General features: G+C 46.3%; 1 protein-coding gene across 1 annotated transcript; it reads left to right on the top strand.

Moving 5' to 3' along the window:
* Positions 1-7,446: 7,446 nt before the first annotated feature.
* LOC108926230 (chromodomain Y-like protein 2) lies at positions 7,447-21,181 on the top strand. Its single transcript, XM_029253820.1, has 7 exons — positions 7,447-7,699; positions 13,412-13,889; positions 14,096-14,313; positions 16,437-16,609; positions 17,495-17,705; positions 18,823-18,966; positions 19,265-21,181. Exons 1-7 carry the CDS (start codon positions 7,676-7,678, stop codon positions 19,421-19,423), a joined length of 1,407 nt encoding a protein of 468 aa, XP_029109653.1. The 5' UTR covers positions 7,447-7,675; the 3' UTR covers positions 19,424-21,181.
* Positions 21,182-22,748: the final 1,567 nt, after the last annotated feature.

A 22,748-nucleotide genomic window follows, 5' to 3' on the forward strand; every position in this document is an offset into this window, starting at 1 on the left:
GTCACATAAAATATGTCGGTTACTAGTCCACCTTATTCTCAAAAAATATGTAATTGCTGCAGTTATCAAGGATATCAAATGCTGACAGCTGATGACCTTTCTCTAATTTCGGCTTCTGTAAGCTCGTCGTTAAGGAGCTTAGGCTGAGGTGTGCTCTTCCAAAGAGCAGCTTCGCAGGAACGTACCCGTAATCTCCATGGCATCTCCAGTGCAACATTACCACCCAGTGGGCATAAACCAGAAATTCACCTCTGATGTTCACCCTGTTCTGGGAGCACTTTGTCTGAATGGATGGAAACACTTTGGAACAGCAGCCAAAAGTGTGAGCACACCTGGGCAACAACACCTGTGTGGGACAAAGTGGACAAAGGAGTGAAAACAAAGCAGAGCTGGGAAGACCTGTTGGACCATCTCCTTCTCAGAACTGTTTACCTAATGTTGTGTGAACAAAGACTAGTTTCCGGCAAGTGGCCTCACGCTTTTCACTGGTCTCGTATATATAAAATTATACTTGCAGACTAAGAAAAGTCACTGCTTTGCCTCTTTTTCTCCCTTTTTTCTATAACACAATGCAATTGTCAGCCACTAAGAGGCTGAATTCTAATTTCCTAGGGAAAAAGATCACCCTGATCAGAAAATTAGAGGGTCATGATGGCACAGTGGGCTTGGTTAGGTCCCGCCCTCTGGTAGGCCTGAGGTTCGAGTCCCGCTTGGGGTGCCTTGTGATGGACTGGCATCCCGTCCTGGGTGTGTCCCCTCACCCTCCAGCCTTGTGCCCTGTGCTGCCGGGTTAGGCCCCAGTTCACCATGACCCTGCTTGGGACAAGCGGCTTCAGTCAATGTGTGTCTGTGTGATCGGAAAACCCATTTGATTTTAACTGGTGGCAATTTGATTGGATGAAGGAGAAATAAAAATTAAATGTACCCACCACTCCCTGGATACTTGTTGAACGTGACAAATATATTTACCTTAATGTGGCAGTGATTTGAATGCACTTGAACTTCTACACATGTTGTGGGAAAACCACTTTGGAAACATTGTGCAAAGCTATGTTTAAGTAGCAGATGCTTTTGTCCAAAGCAGCATATAGTGAACTCTATGTAGTGTTATGAGCCTATACACCTTATTCACCATAGTGACTTACACTGCTAGATACAGCATTTATAATGGGTCACTCATCCATACATCAGTGGAACACACTCCTTCTGTTACTCACACACTATGGGGGAACCTGAACAGCATGTCTTTGGACTGTGGGAAGAAACCAGAGCACCCACAGACTAAGTGGGAATTGAACCCACACTCTCTCACCTCACCCATGCACAGTGAGACAGCAGCACTACTCACTGTGCATCTGCATTATGCAAAATGTTACTTTGTGGAGCTCCGTGGGTTGAGTCAGACTAATACTGATATCCACTGTTGGTCTTTGTCCAACAAGTCTTTGCGAACAGTCTTCAAGGTCAGCTCCCACATTTTGATCTTCTGTAGCCTGGCCTCCAGCTGCAGCAATCTTCTACCCTGGTGACAATGATGAGTGTATTTTACCTTGCACAGACCATCTTAAGTAACAGTTTTTACAGAAAGAGTGGAAGTGGCTATGAAGTGAGCATGTACGCGACTCTGTGCTACAAATACGGTATACTACAGTACTGACACAACTAAATGGCTCTAGCTTAGAATCCGTCTTTCTCCTGCACTATTCTTAAGCAAATTTACTCTGGCAAAACTTACCCAGCTGTATAAATGGGTAAATAATTGTATGTAGATTAGTATACAGATCTGAGCTGCAAGTTGCCTTGCAGAGGCTGTGACTCAAATTAAAAGTAAAACAGTAGAAAAGGCAGTTTATGGAAAGAAATTATAACCTCTGAAAAGTTTAAAGCCTGTTGACTGTAAATTAAAATAGAAATTCAAGCTATTGTCTCTCAAACACTAATTCATTCCATTCAGAATCAGCAAAAAATAACAATTACATACACAGTAGTGACGGCAGTGTTAGATCAAGCTAGACAGGGTTAATTCTGGAGCCGCAGTTGAACTCCCCTCAGAGTTTATGTAACACTGCCAGATTTAGAGTGTGCATCACAGGCACAGCAGCTTCCACCTTAGAGCAATGAAATATGAAACGGCTGTGCCATTACCACTGTGGGATGATATGTAGCCCATGCTGTAAACTTCCAGATGGTACAAACACATGTTTAGTTGTTTACATGTCCTTTCATGCACCGATGAACAAAATGTAGCAGAACTTACATCGCTGTTACATGGGTACAGTGCAGCAGGAAAAACGTCTGAAATGCCGATCCGAAGTTTCGTTGTGAGTCGGTAAAAGTACCATTAATTCTTATGGTGAAGAATGACAGAAAAATGATGAACAAACTCGCCAGTTGATTGATTGATTGATTGATCGATTGATTGATTGATTGATTTACAAAATTAAAAAGTATTTTGTGCAATGATAACAATAACACCACCATATTTTATCATATTTCCAACAAATATTATTTCCACCTTGTTTTTAATGTAATATTATTGGTGTTTTATTAGGTCATGATCAATCACTGCTTGTCCAGTGCAGGACTGTGGAGTTACAAAGTCTATCCAGGAAGGATAGGGCTTGAGGCAGGGTACACCCAGGACGGGACACCAGTCACATTTTCTTAAATAAGTTGCTCATGTGAGTTTATTCTTATGTTGTTTTCATTTCTGTGTGTGCATGCATACATACTGTCTGTGCATGGGAGAGGGAAATAACATTCCTGAGTGTTAATGCAAACAGGAAGTTTTTGAATGCGCAGTTTGTTTATACACATTGTTCCACAGCTTGTATTTGCTTAAGTGATTATGACATTTCCACTCACTCTACCCCTCGTGACTTGCAGTTCATAACACCACGCGTGAGTAAGTCAGTAGTACCTGATATACGCTAACCAGAACTTAACCGTGGAAAAAGCAGCAACACCCTGCGTTCATCGCAAAACTTGCTTCTGAAGTTTGGCGACGAAATGTGTTTCACGTTGTCAAAGTTGATCTACTCAACAGTTTCATTTGTAAGCAGGAAATGAGCAATCTTAATCAAAGGTCAGACTGAAAAAACGTTTGGGCTTTATTGTTTCGCGGGAAAACTGAGTCATGCCTGTGGCAGCTTAAATGATTGTGTCCTAAGGTTAGTTTTTGGAAATTGGTTGTTTGGTAATCCTCGAGTATAATGCAGGCAAAACCAGAGAGGACAGACCCATCTCGCAACATCTCAATTATTTATGATAAAAAAAATTGCTTTGGGAGTCAACCTCTCTCTTGAGCATTTCACCAACAATGTTGCAGCACAGAGGGAAGCTGGCAAAAACATCAAATCCTTTCACGCTTTGGAGAGACAACTGAAGTGCGCAGAAACAGGGTCTTAATGCAGCACGGGAACTAAGGCTTCCCATAAACATGTTTCCCACAAACGGGCAGCGGTCAGCGGCTCGCCACACAAGCAGTTACCGGAACTGTGAAATTCCCGTAGTCCTCATCTACAGAGTTTAACCACATTTTGTGTCAATAGTTTCAGATCAAGGAATAAAAAAAATGGGTTTGGAGAAACGTTGGTTCCCTAAACCATTTGCAGCCGGTGGAAACTTTTTTCACCTCATTTGCACACAGGTGCACCCAAGCTTTTTTTGCTTTCCATTCAGTAAATCAGAAATGAAATATAAATAATGCATCCAGCAGGCACTTGTTGCAAACACTATCTCTTATGTGGAAAGTCCAAAATCCAACATCGCGGTGACGCCACCCAGTACATCCCAACAGACCACGCACTTCGCTGGCAGCATCCAGATTTTTGATGAGGTTCTGAATGCAAGAACCCAAAAAAAAGTACCCATATCCCCTCCAACTGGGGCAGACAGCACGTGAGCAAGTAAATAGTGCAACTTTTCCACTAAGTTCCTTAGTTGCATTTCCTTAATGCCTACAGTCTCACCAGGATACGGGAAGAAGATTGACTGCCTTTGGCATGACTATGGGATATTCTCAATGTCATGCCTTATGGATTAGCCAATGCCCACTTGGTTTTTCAAGCATGTAAATGAGGTTCTGAGAGACATGATAAACAAGTGAGTGTTGCTTTCAATAGATAACATCTTGATCTATGCTGAGTTTGTCTTGCGACGGTTGTCACATCAAGTACAAGCGCTAAGCCGATACGCATCGCCCATCCGTTCAGGCCAGGAAGTGTCAGCTCCTTCAAACAATACTGTCTCTTTTTGGGGTATGTACTTAGTCCTCACAGGATAAAGATGGATGTTGGTAAGATGGAGATCAGGTTTTCTTGCCTCGATCCAAGGTGTTTAAGGGAGTGCACTGCGTCTTAGGGTTTTCCTAACTTCTACAAAGGGTTTCTGAAACTTTACTTTGGTAGCATCCTTCTCGTTGGCATTAACTGAAGGTGCTCCCAAATGTCTCATCTGGAACCCTGCAGTGCTCTGTGGCTTCCTTATTAGTTCACAGCTTTTCCAGTACAGTACTAAAGAGTAAACCACAAATGTTGGACTCCCGTTCTATTCTAGCACTTGGATATGAAACTCTTCGCACAAAACCAGTACTCCAGAACCACAGTGACATGGATCGTTACCACACACAGCCATGAAGGAAGAGGATATTTAAATATCTGAGGGTGTTACTTTTCTTCTTTTAGGGGTGGAAAAAAAGTTTTTGTGTTTAGATTTTATACACATGGACTTTCTTCTTGAATACAAATTAAAGGCTATGCACTACAACCCCACACTGGATCACTGCCAGAACCAGACATGTCCTCCAGACACCATCTATTAAGTCAGCTGGATCTGCTCCTGGCTGCTCACAAGCCATGATCCCACTGTTTGACCGACTTTGTCGTGGATTGCTGTAAAATGTGCGTGGCACACAGCCACGCCTGACAAGTGACACGACGCACCACACGATGACACGATGCGCCTGGCAACCTGTCTTGGTTACAGCTAACGTAGCATTCTGCAGCTGACAAACAACACTGGCATATCTGACCACCATTGGTCATGATTGTTTAACAGTATGTTACCATGACTCTCCTATTTAAGCCCCTTTATATAGCAGGAAAACGGAAATATAGAACGAGAAAACGTTTCTGTCTGTATTTTGGCCTTCCAAAAAAATATGGGCAACAGATATATATCGTCTGAAACCACTTGTCCTATATGGGGTCACGGGGAGCCGGAGCCTAACCCAGCAACACGGCGAAAGGCCGGAGGGGGAGGGGACACACCCAGGACGGGACATCAGTCTGTCGCAAAGTACACCAAGCGGGACTCGAACCCCAGACCCACCGGAGAGCAGGATCCGGTCCAACCCACTGCGATATGGGCAACAAATCTAGCAAATAAATCTTGTAACCAAATTAATAAGATTTATGTGCATGAAGCACTGGCACAGAACACACAATTTTAGAAGTGGGATAGTGTTCACAGCTGCCTGCTTTGGACTCAAAGGAGGTGTGTTTGAATCCCTCCCCCTGTTGTAATACCCTGAGCATGGTGCTTACCCTGAATTGCTCCAGTAAAAATTGTCCACCTGTATGAATTAATAAATAATTATGTCACTTAATATTGTTAGATTTTCAGGAGGAAGGTGTTAGACAAATAATTAAACGTCAGATGGAATTTACAGTTTGTTACAATGTTTTTAATATTTTCCTTTATAATTTCAGTTAAGAAAATAGGAGAAAAATAAAGCAATTAAGAATTTTCCTTCAAATAATGGCCTTTTTTTTTAAAGTAACATCTGTGTTTTTGATACGGCGTGAAAAAATGAAAAGCTTACCACATATTTAAAATGTTATTAACATCATCAAACTGCATATGCACAATACTCATTATACATCATTATTTCTGTACAATATTCACTTAATGAGCATGAGTGTGACAAACATGCTTCCCGTTGGCGTTGATAACACCGCAGAGACAATGAAAATTAGCCGTTGACCCTGCGGCTGTGCAGCTCACTGTCACCACAAAAGAAATTTCGTAGGGCCAGCAGCTTCTGAACTGTACACAGGAAAATACATCTGAAACCAAATCCTTTCTTACTGGCCCAGCCTTGTTTCATTATGACATTCATTATGAAAGTTATTATGGCAGGAATACACACAAAAAAGAAATCTAACAAATGTCCATTTCTTTCTCTGATATTCTCCTGATTTGAACAGCCTCCAGTCTTTATCCTGATTATTCTCTAAATTTATATTTATTAATTTAGCAGATACTTTTCTCCAAAGCGACGCACATCTGATAGAAAATACAATGTGTTTATTACATTAGCAGGAAGAGAGACTTAGATGCAGACGCATGATTCTTAGGTGCAGTCAGTTTGTTTCTTTCCAACATATGAACCAGTGTACATCACACGAGTAGCTGCATAAAACTTTATCTGAATATTGACGGTTGCAAATCACTTTCCTAGGATTTTTTTTTTTTTTTTTTAACGATATATATAAATATTTACGTTACATTACAGCTGTGTAAAGGTTTATCCTGATCTTTGATCTTAAAGTAATAGTGCATGAGCATTTACTCCGTACATGAAAGAGATAAAAATAACAATCCCAGTAAACAAAGCTGTTTATTAATACGCTTCTTCGTGTTTCTGCAAGACGTGTTCAGCGGACAGCTGTGATTTTGCCGAAAACACCAGAAACTGTCCCGTGTGCGTACACCTGTACTGGAAGGCCTTAAGGACTAGACTACGAGCTGTTCCCTGACCTATGCGAACATACCATAGGGCACTTGGCAGCGCGGTGTGTCCCGACTCCGTTACCCGACATACAGTACCCAACACTGCTACCCCTGACAAGGTGTCATTTGAAGGTTAATAATTATACAGAAAAATGTGCTTTTGCAGAAAAACATTAAGTACACCATGAAACAAAACGACTCGTGAAATTCGGCCTGGAACCCGAGCACGGGATACCTCTAGTCGTGGCCATAACCCTTGTGCCAGTTTCTGCTCAGATTTCTCTCTCTCGGGGGCTTAGATTAAACCAAGCAAAGGCACCAGATTTAACAATGACACTTGTTTTTATTGATATCCATGTTTATTGATAAAGAATGAAGTTTATATACGCTGTGTAACAGTCTGCGGGGGGACAAAAATATGAGCAATAGCAGTGTTGCATGATGGAGTTAAACGCAAACGTCGTTGGGGACACTTGAGTTACACTGGATATTATGTATGGCACTAAATGATTAAACTATTAATTATTATGTAGCAAAGGAACTGGCCGTGACTCGACTGGGTACAAACGTCCTCTTTAGATGCGTGTCGCCCTGAGAAAGTAAAGCGGGTTACACAGCACTGGGTTGGCACGCGACGCGGACGCGTTCGTCCACACACGCGCAGGCACACGCGCGCGCGCGCGCGCGCACACACACACACACACACACACACACACAGCGCGTGACGGCGACTGCGGACCCCGCGCGCGCGCTCCCACACCCTCCTGTTCCTGTTTGTTAGCGGAGCTCCGCAGATCCATGGCAGCCGGGTTCGATTGGCGCTGCCTGCCGCTCGGAGTAGCGCGGCCGTGGCCGTGGGCTGCCCGTCCGCTCCGCCGGGGCTTTGTCACCCTCGCACGCTGAGCGCAGCGAGCCCGAGCAGCGCGCCGCCGAGCCCAGCATGGCTTCGGGGGACCTGTACGAGGTACGAGACGCGCGCGGCGCGCCGCCGACGCGCTACGCCGGTTGAACGAACGGAGCGGCGGTGGAAATTAGGAAGTGGTGCGGCTTCGGTTCGCACACGGCGCGTCGCGAGCGGCTACGCGTGGAAGTGGAGGAGGCTCCGCGTTTTTTCTGCTCACTCTGTCGCTCCCGTACTTAGATTGCGGTGCTTATTATTATTATTATGACGATGATGACTATTTAAAGCGGGCCTGGTGCGGTGCGGTGCGGAAACTGACACGGACGGACTGGAGTGACCGGGCGCGCGGCGCGAGACTGAGCGCGTGAGTGAGCTGGAAGCGCGCGGTGACACCTGGCTGGAGCGACACACACGGGACGGGCTCCGGGGCAAAGCAAAGTGTCTTTAAACATGGCCCATGGTGCTCGTTCACGTCGAGCTCCCGCGGGCACCGCAGTGTCCAGCCCTGTCACCGTCCCCCTGACGGTCCCGGGTTCGAATCCCACTCCTGTGTGTGTAGATCAATCATATGATACTTAACCCCGAATTGATACAGTTTGATACATTGATTGAAATAGCGATCACTATTTGACTATAACGTTTTAAAAACACATTGGACACCTTTAGAAATAATAATAATAATAATGATTATATTATGTACATTTACATTATATTTTATTCATTCAGCAGACGCTTTTTTTCCGACCAAAGCGCCGCAGATCTCATAGAAAACACAACTGTCAATTGAGCAGAAGGAGAGACTTGGATACAGACGCGTGATTCTGAAGCACAGTTCAGTTGGTTACTTTCCACCACATGACATTTTTCTGTCAACATCAGCATTCCACAACACAATTATTCAGAGTAAACACCTTAATCCGTGGTCCTGCAGTAGGATTCCAACCCAGGTCGTTCAAATGTAAAGGTGGCAGCTCTGACCATCATGATTTTTAATTTAAAGTGGTTGATTTGGTAACAGGACTCTGTTCTGATGCCCTATTTCAATGTCCGTCCGGTGTTTCGTTCACCATCGGAGTGAGTGATCGCCGAGTTGCCGTGAGGGTCCGGCGAGAACTCAGAAGGTTGAGACGTTGGCGCTGAAGGGCCGTTTGACGCCAGTCCGCTGTCGGATACATCGCCGTTGTGCGGGAACGAACCGGGGGGCTCCGGTTTGTACGCACGATAACCCTGGTGACTCAGTCCTTGTGTTGGCTGGGTGACCTCATGGCCTCCACATTTCAGCTTCTCGTCCGGAGACGAGCATCACAATCCTCCGTCGTGCCAGCTTTATCTCACCCTCTAAACGGCCCTGCTTACGACACAAAGAAGGCTTGACCTGGTTCAGATGGAGCTGTTATCTTCTCGCACAGCTCTACCTTTCCTTTGACTTCAGATGGTCCTGCTGATATTTGCATGATCTGACTTCCATGCACTTTGGTTCTTCTGTAGACGTAGGATAACCGAGTCACCGGAGAGTTCCTTTACCGTCAGTGGTGTGTAACGCGCTCGGGTACGATGTTTTGAATGTATTGAAAGGTTAAATATAGACACATGACTCACGAAGCTGGAGGCTGATAGAGCGCATAACCCAGGTACTTGGGCTATTGTTTCTTTTTGATACTCCCTCTATATGAATAGAGAAGCGGACAAGTCGATACGTTTACCGTAACCACAAAAACCCATTTTCCTGTTTTGGGCTATTGAGGCAAGTCTAAATTGGCCCAGTATTCGAGTACTGTTGAGGACCGTTGCTGAGCCTTTTTGGTCTCCCCAAAACACCTGACACATTTCTACTGACCTGCATTTTCAAAGCGCCCTGGTTATGTACATATGTTTTCCATACATTTACATTTATTCATTTAGCAGGTGCTTTTCTCCAAAGTGACGTACATCTCAGGGAAAATACAATTTGTGCATTAGATTAGGAGAGACATAGTTGCAGACGTGATTCTTACCTAGTTTGTTTCCATCTGATGCACCGATGCTCATCACATGAGCTGGTGCACAAAACGCAGGGTAGACTAATCCTGATCACCTTCCTACAATTTTTTTTTTTTTTTTTAAATGCACAAACATTTACATACAATACAGGAGTAGCAGCTGTGTAAAGGCTTATCTGGGCACGATCACAAAGTTACGGTGCATAAACATTTAGACCCTACATCAACTTGAGAGATCATGGGCGAAAGGAGTCTGGAAAAGGTGAGTTTTCAGACCCTTTTTAAAACATACATTGAAGTAATGTTCCCTGGTAGGCTCTGTTCTTTCTTTGGGTACCTTTTTCATGTTTGATCCCGTAGAGTTGATGTCAACTATCAGCGACCCCCCCGGCATTCGTGTAAAGTGTCTCTAGAAACTCCTACCCTCCATTTGTGTCTCGGGTACCTGGGTGTTGCAATTTTTGAAGAGAGCTGAGCTAATAAAATTGTCCGCAAAGGTGGCACGGTTACACATCTGCCCCGATGAAATGACGCAGAAGCGAGACGCAAAAGACCAGAAGAATCGCTGCGTCAAAGAGAAAACTACATTAGTATTTTTGACACTCGGGAAATCGTGAGCTCGCTCAGGACGTTGCTCGTTCCGGTCCTTGGAGAGGAAATTTGTCAGTTCAATATAATCCTCTTTTTGTGCCGCGTGAGGCCAAAAGCACGACTTTAGCTGAGATTCGGAACAATTTGGAAATGAGTAACGTGTATGCGACAGTGATGGTATTTCAGCAGCTCTGATGAGCGCTGCAGTAAGTCATGGGACAGAGGAACACGCACACACTCGGGGAGCTCGCTGTGCTTGGCTCTCGGTTACCGCGTTACACTCCGGGATGGGACGAGAGACCTTCTCTGAGCATTCGTTGCTCCATCTCTCGGTCGACTGAGCGGGTTTGACAGCAACACCCGGTTCTCTAGCTGTCGAGTAAACGTGTCGTGGATTTTTCGGAACATCTTTGGGCCTGTTTTTGTTGGCGTCACGTGCCATCGAGTTGCTCCCGACTCTTTGATTCTAGGCGACCGCAGACTGATGGAAAACTTCCAGAATGTTCTGCCCTACACTTTTGACCTCAGGTTCGAAAGGGGTGCGACGTCTGTCTTTGCAGTTGAGTCAACCCCATCTTATCCTGAGCTGTGGATGTATTTGTTTTTTTTCCCCCCGTTAAGAGTGATAAACCCACACGACTGGAAGCGAAGTGATAGCTGATTTCACATTTTATTTTACTGATCTCTTTAAATGTGTGTGAATATTAACATTATATGGATGTTCGTTTACTGGACTCAGAACTGTCATATACTTTAGGTTATGACTGGACAAATGAGAAACTAGAAAATTTATTATAACGAAATGACAGATGAATATTATTCGCACATTCATAAAACGTTCAGATGCGAAAAGGAAAAAAAAATTAAATAAAAATTTTGGATTTTTTTTTTTTTAATGAGGGCAAATGAATTTTCTTTTAAACTTTTTACTGTTGTCGAGTACTTTATTGGAGCTTCCAAGCACCACTGATGAAACTTTATTGTGAAAAGAGTGAAGTCAAAATTTTCTGTTGTTAGTAGAGCAGTAGAATATATATATATATTTATATAATAAAAATTATTAGTGCCTGTCATTCTGATATTTCAGATATCTAAAGCACACGTGGCAACAAGTAATGATACGATTTAGGTGTTTGGTTAGAAACTTCAGAATATATACACACACACACACACAGTCTGAAACCGCTTGTCCCAAGCGGGGTCGCGGCAAGCTGGAGTCTAACCCGGCAGCAGGGGGCACAAAGCAGGAGGGGGAGGGGACACACCCCGGACGGGACGCCAGTCCATCGCAAGGCACCCCAAGCAGGACTCAAACCCCAGACCCCCAGGAGAGCAGGACCCAGCCAAACCCACTGCGCCACCGCACCCCTCCACTTCAGATTATAGTGCAGTTAAAAACTGGCAGTTTCAGATTCCTCTCTGTGTGCCGTCTGCTTTCGTGCGTTGATATCGGCGTTTATCTGCGCTCTGCAGCGCTGACGCGTGAACGTATCTCCCACCGTCATGCACCGCTCATGGAACGAAGGCTCTACTGTAATCGGTCACCAGGACCGCTGCTCACAGTCTTCCTGCTCCAGTGTACTCAGGTGGCTGTGCGATGACCGCAGCGTGTCATAAAATCGCCAGTTTCACCAAACGCACACGAGGGAAGTCAGCGGCCTCTTCTCTCGACAACATCCGGTCTGATGTTCATACCGAAGTGCTCGCACCGCTGCGATGTGGCGCTTGGCCGCACCTCGTGCTAGGCGGTAAAAGTACAGTATACGATGTGTAAGCGGACCGCAGGGCTTGCGGTCTCGCTCCTGTTGGTTACGGTAGCAGGTTCTCCTTCCAGCGTTTGCGTTCGACAGAGAACCGTCAGTGACGATTAGCGTTCCCGCTCGAAAAATGTGGCGCTCGCAGGGGCATAGCTCGCACTTGTACTGCACACGGCATCGTCGTGCATCGCACGTCCTCATCACATTCTTACCGTGTAACTTTTCTTAGGCTGATCGGTGTGGGGCTCATTAGGCTAATTGGTGTTTATGCTGGATGTCGCCCATTCGGGCGGATTGCTTATGCCCTTCACATGCGCATGTGTCCCACACACACGCGCACACATCTACAACTGCTTGTCCCGAGTAGGGTCGTGGCGAACCAGGGCCAAGCCTGGCAACACGGGGCATGGGGCCGAGGGGGAAGGGACACGCCCAGGACAGGACGCCAGTCCATCGCAAGGCACCCCAAACGGGGCTCGAACCCCAGACCCATCACACAGTGGGGCCCGACCAAACCTGCCGCGCCGCCACACCCCCCATTGTGTATTTACTGTATCTCGAAATCGTGGCGTAAACCGTCAGCTCCTCTTTCATCCTCTTTATAGTTGTTGCGAATTTTAGTAACGCCACACCACCACCACCCAGGGATTTCCCACCCCCCAAGTGACATAGATAACCTAATTAGCCGCAGTTGCTAATCCCCTCCGCGGGCCAAAGGCATGTAACGTGTTTGAGCCACACGTGTTTGCGAGCGAGCGGAGGATCCCCCTGCCTGCTCTCCCACAGGCCGCAACGACAAGCTTTCACAGTGGAGACCAAGGTCTGCTGGGATGGGAGCAACAGGGCATTCCCGCCATACTCTTCTTTGCTCATTTTTGCTAATGGGGGTAGCTGGTAGCGTAGTGGTTACAGCTGTTTCCTGTGGACCTGAAGGTTGTGGGTTCGAGTCTCAGCTCTGGGTATAGTACTCCGGAGCAAGGTACTTATCTTAAAATTGTTCCAGTAAAATTACCCACCTGTAGAAATGGGTAAATAATTGTAGGTACACTGTAGGTCACTTTGGAGAAAAGCATCAGCTAAATGAACAAATTCTCAGGTGAAAAATGGTTATTTTCTCCTATGACGTGCTAGCCTGTTTCTCAGAATATACACATCAGATTAGTCACGTGAGGCCAGCTTGAACGGAGTCAGAGCGCTGGACGGCTCGTTCCATGCCGTAAAATCCCTTGGGTTAAGTCCGCTTTGGGGATTGTTTATTAGATCACAACTGGCAGGCGGCTTAAATGCGAATGCTAGGGTGCGGAGTTCCGTAACGGTGCGATCCACCAGAAGTGTATGAGACGCCCGTTTTCCACCTTACCGCAAAGGTCAGCAGCGTCTCAGATCATTCGGACCGTACTCATTGCGTGTCCCCCCGTCCCTTGTTCGTTGTTTCTTTGCCTCCCCAGGTTGAGCGAATAGTAGCCAAACGGAGGAACAAAAGAGGGAGGCTGGAGTACCTGATCCGTTGGAAGGGCTACGGCCCAAGCGAGGACACGTGGGAGCCGCGCCGCCACCTCCTCCACTGCGAGGAGTTCATACACCAATTCAATAGGTCCCGGCACCACGGCGACAGGCATCCCGCGCCAGGCAAACACGGCAGCCACCAGGGAGCAGAGCGGGTCGACCCGGACCGCAAGAGAAATGCCGGCTTGCGGAAGCAGAAGCGGGCCAGCGGTAGCAAGCCGTCCGGCTCCAGAGCCAAGAACGCTGCCGGCGGGCTCCAGCTGGCATCTATGGAGACGCATGCCAGGTGGCAGAACGGTGACGTGACCCGGCCAGACTGCGAGGCGGCCGATGGAGTACCTCCGACCACGGTCGGCAGCACCGCAGACCCTCGGCCGGCAGCTGAAGATGTTCGAGAGATACCGCCGAAGCAAGAACCGGGTGGGTCTTTACAGTGACAATTCTGCAGGTTACAGGTAACGAAGTAAATGCGGCTTCGAAATAAACCGGCCGTGGAACTTTGCGTTGGCATTTCCTCATTTATTTGGCACTTTTATACAGAGTTAACCTGCTTCCCCTGGTTTGCCCGCTGAAGGGGGGGTTACTGTGTTTCTCCTCGGTCCCTCTTCCGTCCCGGGTAAAAACAGGGTGCGCTCTGGCCAACGGGGGCAGCGATGCGCAAAGTTCATCGAAGCGGAAGGCGGAGGAGGAGAGGAGCTTCGTTTTCGACAAGAGGCTGAGGTACAGCGTTCGCCATCCCGAGGGCAACGGTCGATTTCGGGACATCGTGGTCAGAAAGGAGGAAGGCTTCACCCACATACTGCTGTCGACCCAAACATCGGACAATAACGCTCTGACTCCGGAGGTGAGAGCGTCCGTTGGGTGTTGTTCTTCAAACGCGCACAGTTACGACCTGCTGCCATCGTCTCGCCGCGTCTGCCGTTCTCAGCAGAGTGATTCAACGGCTCTTTCACACGGGAGCGGTTGTGGTTTCAGCAGTGACGCTCTGTCGAGATCTGTTTGGAAAAACCTTGTTGACATCCAGATGCGATCGATTCCATGAGTAATTTCTTAGCGTTGAAGAGAGGCAAAAAAAAAGCTGTAGTTTTTTTGTTTTTTTTTTTTTTTTAAAGTTTCCGTCTCGTTTTCCCTCGCTGATTCTCCTGATTACTGTGCAGCTGCGGTGTCACCACACACTTGCTGCTACATTCCCTCCGCTGCTGGCAAGTGCTGTTGAGATCTTCTCCTAGACACCTGTGAAAACAGCATCATGCACCAGTCGATGGCTTTGTTGGGTTCAACAACTTTCCCCAAATGACTGTTGGTTTCACTTTAGATCAGTCTGTCTAGGCTGTAACGACACTTTTAATATATAGGCTTTAAATCTCTTTAATTCTGGTCTACAGATGCATATTGTGGGGGGGTGCGGTGGCGCTGTGGGTTGGACCGGGTCCTGCTCTCCGGTGGGTCTGGGGTTCGAGTCTCGCTTGGGGTGCCTTGCGATGGACTGGTGTCCCATCCTGGGTGTGTCCCCTCCCCCTCCAGCCCCTCGTCCTGTGTTGCCGGGCTAGGCTCCAGCTTGCCGTGACCCTGCTCAGGACAAGCGGTTTCAGACTGTGTGTGTGTGAGATTCATATTGTTGCCATATATTTACAAGAAGCAAGTAACACGTTGTGTGTATTGGAACAAAACAGTCACAGCCATCAGCTTTTACCGTGATTTCAAAGGGCTTATTAATCTCCGTAATGGTTTTTCGTTCCGGGAATGATATCATAATGATTTCTCGGAGAAGAGGCCAGCCATAAAGTTAGACATGCACTGTATATCTGAACAAGCGCAGAGCCATAACCTTTTGCACCTTGCTGTTTGTTGTTGTACAGTCGGATACTGTTCACGCCGCTCTGCGTCAATCCATGTGTCTTGGTTACGGAAATGAGGCGTCTGTATCGTGCATTTTAAATTTCTACATCTCTGTCCCAGGGTGTAATTTTTACACACTTGCTGCACTTTGCTGCCGCGGTCTTGCTAACTGCGGATTCTCTTTCATCTGCATATGAATGTTATTAACTGAAAGTCAAATGCGTTCCCGCTCAAATCATTTATGCAAATGTTTAATATTTCGGACGCAGGGAAGCAAACGCAGCGCGAAACACCAAGTCTCTTTTGATTTTAGTTTAGGAAAAGCAAGGTTATGGGTCTGATGGCAAATTTAAATCACTGCCAATGTACACATGGTCTGGGAGCAGATTAGGGCCCTTCGGTTTTCCGTTCCAGGACGTTACAGACCAGAGTGCGACACACCTGGCCGGAGCACGGCTAGAGACCGTGATTACAGGTGTCGTCTGTGAGTGACAGCAAAGCTTAGTGTGAATTCAGTCAAGCCCCATGCGCTCAGTCAGGGAAACTGGTGCAGGAGACAAAGCATTACATGACGTTATAGAAGTCTTCCCATGTATTTTGGAGTCGGTGTTAAAAATACACTGTATATGTACTGGCTCCTTTTAAAAATGCTTTAGTTACAGATTTTCAAAGATACATTTTACATTATTTTTCCATAAAAATGCATATTTTCCTTTTTATTGGTTTCATAAACAGCACAGGGTCACAACAGCATACAGACAGACAGTATATCGAGAAAATGCAAATATGTCTTCATACATAGAGCAAAGGTCTGGGAGGTCAAAAGGTTACAATATGTTATGGTTAATATGCTTTTCTTTTTTTGTTTTTCTTCTATTTTCTAAAATCACATCTGAAGCAGGGCAAACGCAATCTTGTGTTTTCCTGCCAAGCCAGTAGACAGCAGTAAGGTGGTTTAAGGCAACCGTGGGAATATGTTGGGGTTGGGTTATGGTTAGGGTTGCGGTTCGGTTGAGGTTGGGGTTGCGTTGGGTTGCTTGCCGCACACAGCATGTCACATCCAGGTCAATCTGAGGATTTCTTGGTGCAGTGACCCCCCTCCTGAGCTCGCTGCTCTCTACTCCTCAGATCATGAAGGAGGTGAGCAGGGCGCTGGGCAACGCGGCTGCGGACGACAGCAAGCTGCTGCTGCTCAGCGCCGTGGGCAGCGTGTTCTGCAGCGGACTGGACCACTCGTACCTCATAGGGAGGCTGACCACAGACCGCAGGAAGGAGAGCGTGAGGATCGCAGAGTCCATTCGGTAAGGAACCAGCGTAGCGGAGCATCAGATGGGACAGAAGCCGTGGGGGTTCCACGAGTGGTTCACTGCCAGCGTGTGGTGTTCAGCCAGCATAAGCAATAAAAATTTAAAAGGCACAAAATGTTTTTTTTAAGGCTTTAATGTAAAAATTGCAAGTTTTCCTCGTTCTTCCTCCAGAAATTCGAACCTGAAGAGAAATGAACAAGATATAATAAATACACTTGATGGAACTACAGCACTCATTAAATCTCACTGCATTAATAACCGAGCTTTACGGTGCACGTGACGATAAAAGTGGAATGAAATAGATACCGAATAACATCAGGCCGTGTTGGTTTGTAGAAAATGGTTCAAGTTATGAAGATGGACAGCGTGCTGCCAGCTTAGTTCATGTCACCCGGAGACTGAACATTTTGACAGATTTGACTGACATTTTAACACTCGGTCCGAACACTTACGTTGCACCGGAGCGGTGACAGCATCTCCGGATCCTCGGCTCTTTTCTCAAACGCCGCATCAGATGTAGAGGCGGCGACGCTGTGACAGACGCACAGCGCAATGAAAAGGGAGAAACGGACAAGCGCTTGTGATGTATATCCAACTAAATAGGTTTTGCGCTCACATTATTTGTTATTTATTCACGCAACCGACACTTTTCTTCAAAGCGATGTAACAATGTTAGTAGCTCACCGTGCACTGATTTACCGATTTCTACAGCAGGGTGATTTTTACTGTATCAGTTCAGGGTAGGTACTTCAATCAAGGGTTCTACAGCTGGCAGTGGGATTCGAACCTGTGTCCTTTGCAGTCAGCGGTGTTTTCCCTCCGTTTACTCCGGCCAGCTACTCACTCACGTCATCACACTCTGCTTGTCTGCAACGGCAGGGACTTCGTGAAGGCGTTCATTCAGTTCAAGAAGCCCATCGTGGTGGCCGTCAACGGACCGGCTCTGGGCCTGGGGGCCTCCATCCTGCCCCTGTGCGACATCGTGTGGGCCAGTGAGAAGGCCTGGTTCCAGACCCCTTACGCCACCTTCTGCCTCACCCCCACCGGCTGTTCGTCCTACACCTTTCCTCAGATCTTGGGTGTTGCTCTGGTGAGTCACTGCGTCGCTGCCTCGTCGCATTAGCGCTGATTATCCATCCTGCCGTGTTAATTTTATTATTAAACACAGAACAGTAGTCATAGTGCAACATTGCTGTGTCTTTTTATTCTAGAAGTGACACTTGTTGTTTATGCTTCATAAGTTCTGATCTTTGCAGTCAGCCTGTGTCTCAAATAAGGTCTCTGCGTTTACAGGGTATTCACCCATAGACACACAATGGTGTTATTATTCAACTATTACAAATATGTCATATTTATATTTCGCACCGGCGGAGTTTCGGTTTCGGGTGACAAACCTATTGAAATTGACACAAAGAGGTCACCACAGCACTGCGGCACGCCAGGCACGCTGGGCTCAGGGAGCGATCGGCACGAGTCCCACAAACCCAAAGCAAACTCACACGCACCGAAACACACATTGGCTGAGGCCGCTTGTCCTGAGCAGGGTTGTGGCGAACCGGAGCCTAACCCGGCAACACGGCGTAGGGCAGGAGGGGGAGGGGACCCAGGGGACCCACCTAGGATGGTACGCCAGTCTGCCGCAGGGCACCCCAAGCAAGACTTGAATCCCAGACCCACCAGAGAATGGGACCCGGCCAAACCCGCTGCGCCACCGCGCCACCACGCCCCCCCCACCCCCGCAAAGCAAACTGTGAAACAAAATGAACCATAAACTGGGAGCATCGGGCAGCATCTGCAGCCACGCGAGCCCGAACTCCGCAGCGCCACGCTCCCATCCGCTACGGCCGCACCTGACCCTCATCCGTCAGGTGCCAGTAGTCCCGGATGGGGGCGCGGCCACACTTCTGCATCCCACAAGCGCTTTCTCGCGCGCGACTCATTTGGAAAAATGGGCTTCGCTGCAGTGTTACACCAAGCTCCTCGCAGAAAAGGCAAGTTCAAAGGCAAGCGGAGGGAGAAGTGACACGGTGTGAACCGCAGGGGATGGTTTTTAATCGCAGGATGCCTGCAGGGTGGGAAGGGGCAGTGGAGCATGCAAAAGGATGGCAACGCACCGCTCTTAGTCATAGCGCATCACCTCGTGAGCCACTGGAGGTTCTGTTCTGTTCTGACTCACTGAGAGCTACTGACGTGTGATGCTCGCGCAGGCCAACGACTTGCTCTTCTGCGGGAGGAAGCTAACGGCGCAGGAGGCCTGCAGCAGGGGCTTGGTGTCCCAGGTCTTCTGGCCGAACACCTTCGCCCAGGAGCTGATGCTGCGCGTGAAGGAAATGGCCACGACCAATGCAGCGGTAGGGTGTGCTGAAAGACTCGGGCTGGTGACCACCTCTGCCGTGGCTCTAGCGTGGCCGTCACGAGGAGCATTAGGGTCCGTTGCATTATATAAATAAAAGTAACGGCCAAATTTACAACAGAAGAGCGCAGCCCGAAAAAAGCTGCTTGTTGAAATGCCTAGAGAGGCCACGCTGTTGCACACTTGGGTGAGGTGGCTCCAGTAAAGTACCCAGCAAAATTATTATTATTATTATTATTATTATTATTATTATTATTATATAACATAATAGCATATGGTTTTTGTCTGTTTTGCAGGTTTTGGAAGAGTCCAAGCTCCTGGTGCGCAGCTTTCTCACCTCTGTGCTGGAAGAGGTTAATGAGAGGGAGTGCCAGATGCTGAAGCAGTTATGGAGCACCACCAAAGGCCTGGACTCCCTCTTCACCTACCTGCAGGACAAGATGTGCCCCCTGTGAGCCGGGCACCGGCCCCTTAAACCACACCTTGTTTCCCATCAGAATCCTGTGTTTGTGTCACCTGTGGGACCTGCGGTTTGGAGCCCTCGTCCGGAGCCTCCGAGCTCTCGGCGCGTGCGTCTCGTCTCTTCGCGCCCTGGCACCGCTGCAGGTGCCCCACGGCAACCGACTCTTTTGTGACCGGTTGGTCGGCCAGGATGCAGATGAGAGAACCGAGTGGCGACAGGGCGTAGTTTCCATGGAGATCTGTGGAAAGGGTGATGTCATCATCCTGGAGGGTCCATCATCAACACCACTTGCTGAGATCTGTCTCTTTCCCTCTCTCTGCATCACAGCAGTCCTTCCACCAAGACCTTTCACATAATACTCTGGAATATTTATTTAATCGTACATGTGTCCAAGCTGTACAACATTACTGAATTTCTCATATTTTCTGATTATACCTTAATTTGTTTCTGTCACTCTATGACGTATTGTATTGTACAGTGGAGGGCTTAATGTTTTACCAGCACATTCCTTTTTAGGGACAAAGTTGATGCTTAGATGAGCGGTTTGAGATTAATTTGTTTATTAAATGTTTATGATGTTTCACGATTTAAAGAAGCGCAAAGTACTGGTCCACTGGGTAGTGTTAGCACCCCGAGGGTTCGGATCCATCCGCGGGTCTTTGTGTTAGAGTGACGTGTGTCAAGTGAACTGGGAACTCCGCTCTATCTGCAGTGTATCCCTGTGTGTCTTCGTGTCTTTGTGTCTCTGCTCTGCAACACCCCATGGGGTACCCTATCTTTTGCCCTCGGCTTCTGAGGCTGGACAGTTCGGTGTGTGTGTGTGCGTGTGAGAGAGATAGACACACACACACACACAACCTGCAAAGCTGAGTAAAATTGAATTTTAGAAATTAGGCAGAGAAGAAAAGGGAAATGAGGGGCAATGTATGACCTGCTGCATGTAAACACTGAGAGCTGCGTCCCAGTCCTGCTGTGTCTTGTCCTCCGTCACGCAGATCACAGTGCTTCAGGAGTATGTTAAGAGGACATCCACTGGCAGTCCTCTATGGACAGAAGTGTATAGAATAATTTTTGTGGTTATACATTGTTTATTTTATTATGTATAAAATGAACAGTTATATATCTTACATGTATAAGATGGAAATGCTATCTGAAAATTACACTGATTTAAAGCCCTAGAATAAATGAGCGTGAAGTCATGAATTGAGCCATAATGACTGGGAGGAAGGAGTAACGTGGTACTGAGCAGGACAGCACAAGGTTGCATATGTTCAGTCTGTTCATGAAATGTTGACCTGTAGACTGTCCTTCATTAGCCTGTGAACTACGAGACGGGTGTATCATGTCGGAGCATGGTGGCTCCTGGGGAAGCACAGTCTGTGCTCACCTTGTTAATGAACTCAGTCTTTTTGTCCCAACTGTGAAAAAGGTATTTTTTTGTGACCCCCCCGTTTTTTTCTTAATTTGCACTGTATAGTTTTCAGTTGCACTCATCTACATACAGAATTATATAAACTGAGTATAAAAAGACGTTATGGCTCTGCAAAGTAACTGAAATGTTTTGTCATTTAATTTGTTGCTTTTGATTTGCCAGAAGGTTTTTGAGTCATGCAAGTGATTTAGCAGGATGTTTCCCTCCTTTGTAATTAGCAGACTCATTTTATTTATATGCTTTTGTAATTTATTCAGTGGAGTTTTGAACATGGCAATTCTAATTGTAATGATAGGCTTAATAGTACTGAAACAGATTCTTTGTGTCAATGTATATTTTTGTAAATTATTTTATTGCCTCAAAGTATTTTGTCACTTTACTGCACTTTTTTGTCTTGTACAGTTTTGTGTAAATATTTGGGCACCAGAAATGAATTACATTTGTTAATTATATGGATATTTGTATATGTTGCTATATTTATATATTGATGAGCAACATACAGTACACAATATTTGTTGGCTTGTGGATGATTTTTGAAATGACTTTTGATAACTTCACAACTGCTGCAGTCTGTATACATACTATAAAAAAAACTACTATTTTGTGTGTGTGTAATTACACATTAGTATGCATTTACTTAAATATACTGTACATTTTTCATTAAACATACTCTGTAGTTTGCTATATATAGTAAGCAATACACTGTGTACATTATTTTTGTGTGATTTAATGCTGTCATGTTACATATAAAATGGTTTAGTTGTTCAGTGCAGGAATCCCTTGCAGACTGTTATAAGGCCTCATTAACATGCCTTTATAACCCAAAGGTGGCGGGTTCGAGTCCCGTTACCCCATACTATGGTAGCACCCTCGAGCATGAAATTTATCCAAAATTACGACGGTAGTGTTACACAGCTTTAAAATGGGTCAAATACCATATGCAGCTTTGTATAAAAACATCTGCTATGCCATAAATAATTAATAATTCATATGAAAGTTATCCTAGAACTGAATTCGTTTTAAAGCAGGAGATATTAAACTTAGTCGTGGCTACTTAACAATGCTGCTTTGTACTGCTGTCTTTTAAAGGTGTAGCTCATTTCAAGGCAGCTGAAAAAATGAAAACGTGATACTTGTAATAATAATACTAATGATCGTTGTTATTATTTCTTTCTTCACTACCGAGGCTGGTAGCCACAAGGGGGCAGAAAACATGAGAATCCTTGTCGTCCCCCCTTAAGTTTATACTGACACTGAGATCTAATTGCAAGTACTCCACTTTAATGTGAGAAACACATAAAAGCTCAGTAACGTCCAGAGAAAATGTAATAACACTCGCGCCCTAATTACGTTAAAGTAGGTTATAAGCGGGAGTTTTCGTTGGCGCATGCGCAGTTGCCGCGTAGTAGTACTTCGCGCAGGTAACGCGCCCGGCTATTCGCTCCTTTCCCCCAATTTCTTCACTTACTCACTCAGTCAGTGTATACAAGTAACTTATGCTAGACCTGTTTCATCCGCTAAAATTCGCCTTTCACTGACCAGAGTTCCTTAATTTACGTCCTTTTCCGCTGTCTTTGGCCGTTCGGTTTAACTAGTCTACTGGAAATGATGTTACCACATCGTTGTAGCCTTAGACACATCTCGGTGGAAAACTGACTACACTACAGTAAGTGTTGGACAGTAATAGTATCTTTCTTGTAATGTCAATACTAGTAAATAGTGTGTGATAGTAAATACGCTGAACGCTTGACGTAGCCAAATATGGGCTTTGCTGGAGGCGGGGCGTGTGGAAGTGGGCGGGGCGTGGGCGGGGCTTTCTCTCTTTCTCTCTCTCTCTCTCTCTCTCTCTCTGAATTTAAGTTTTGAATTTTAGTGTGCTATTAGT

This window comes from Scleropages formosus, chromosome 7 (genome assembly GCF_900964775.1).
Source record: "Scleropages formosus chromosome 7, fSclFor1.1, whole genome shotgun sequence".
NCBI classification, from domain to species: domain Eukaryota; kingdom Metazoa; phylum Chordata; class Actinopteri; order Osteoglossiformes; family Osteoglossidae; genus Scleropages; species Scleropages formosus.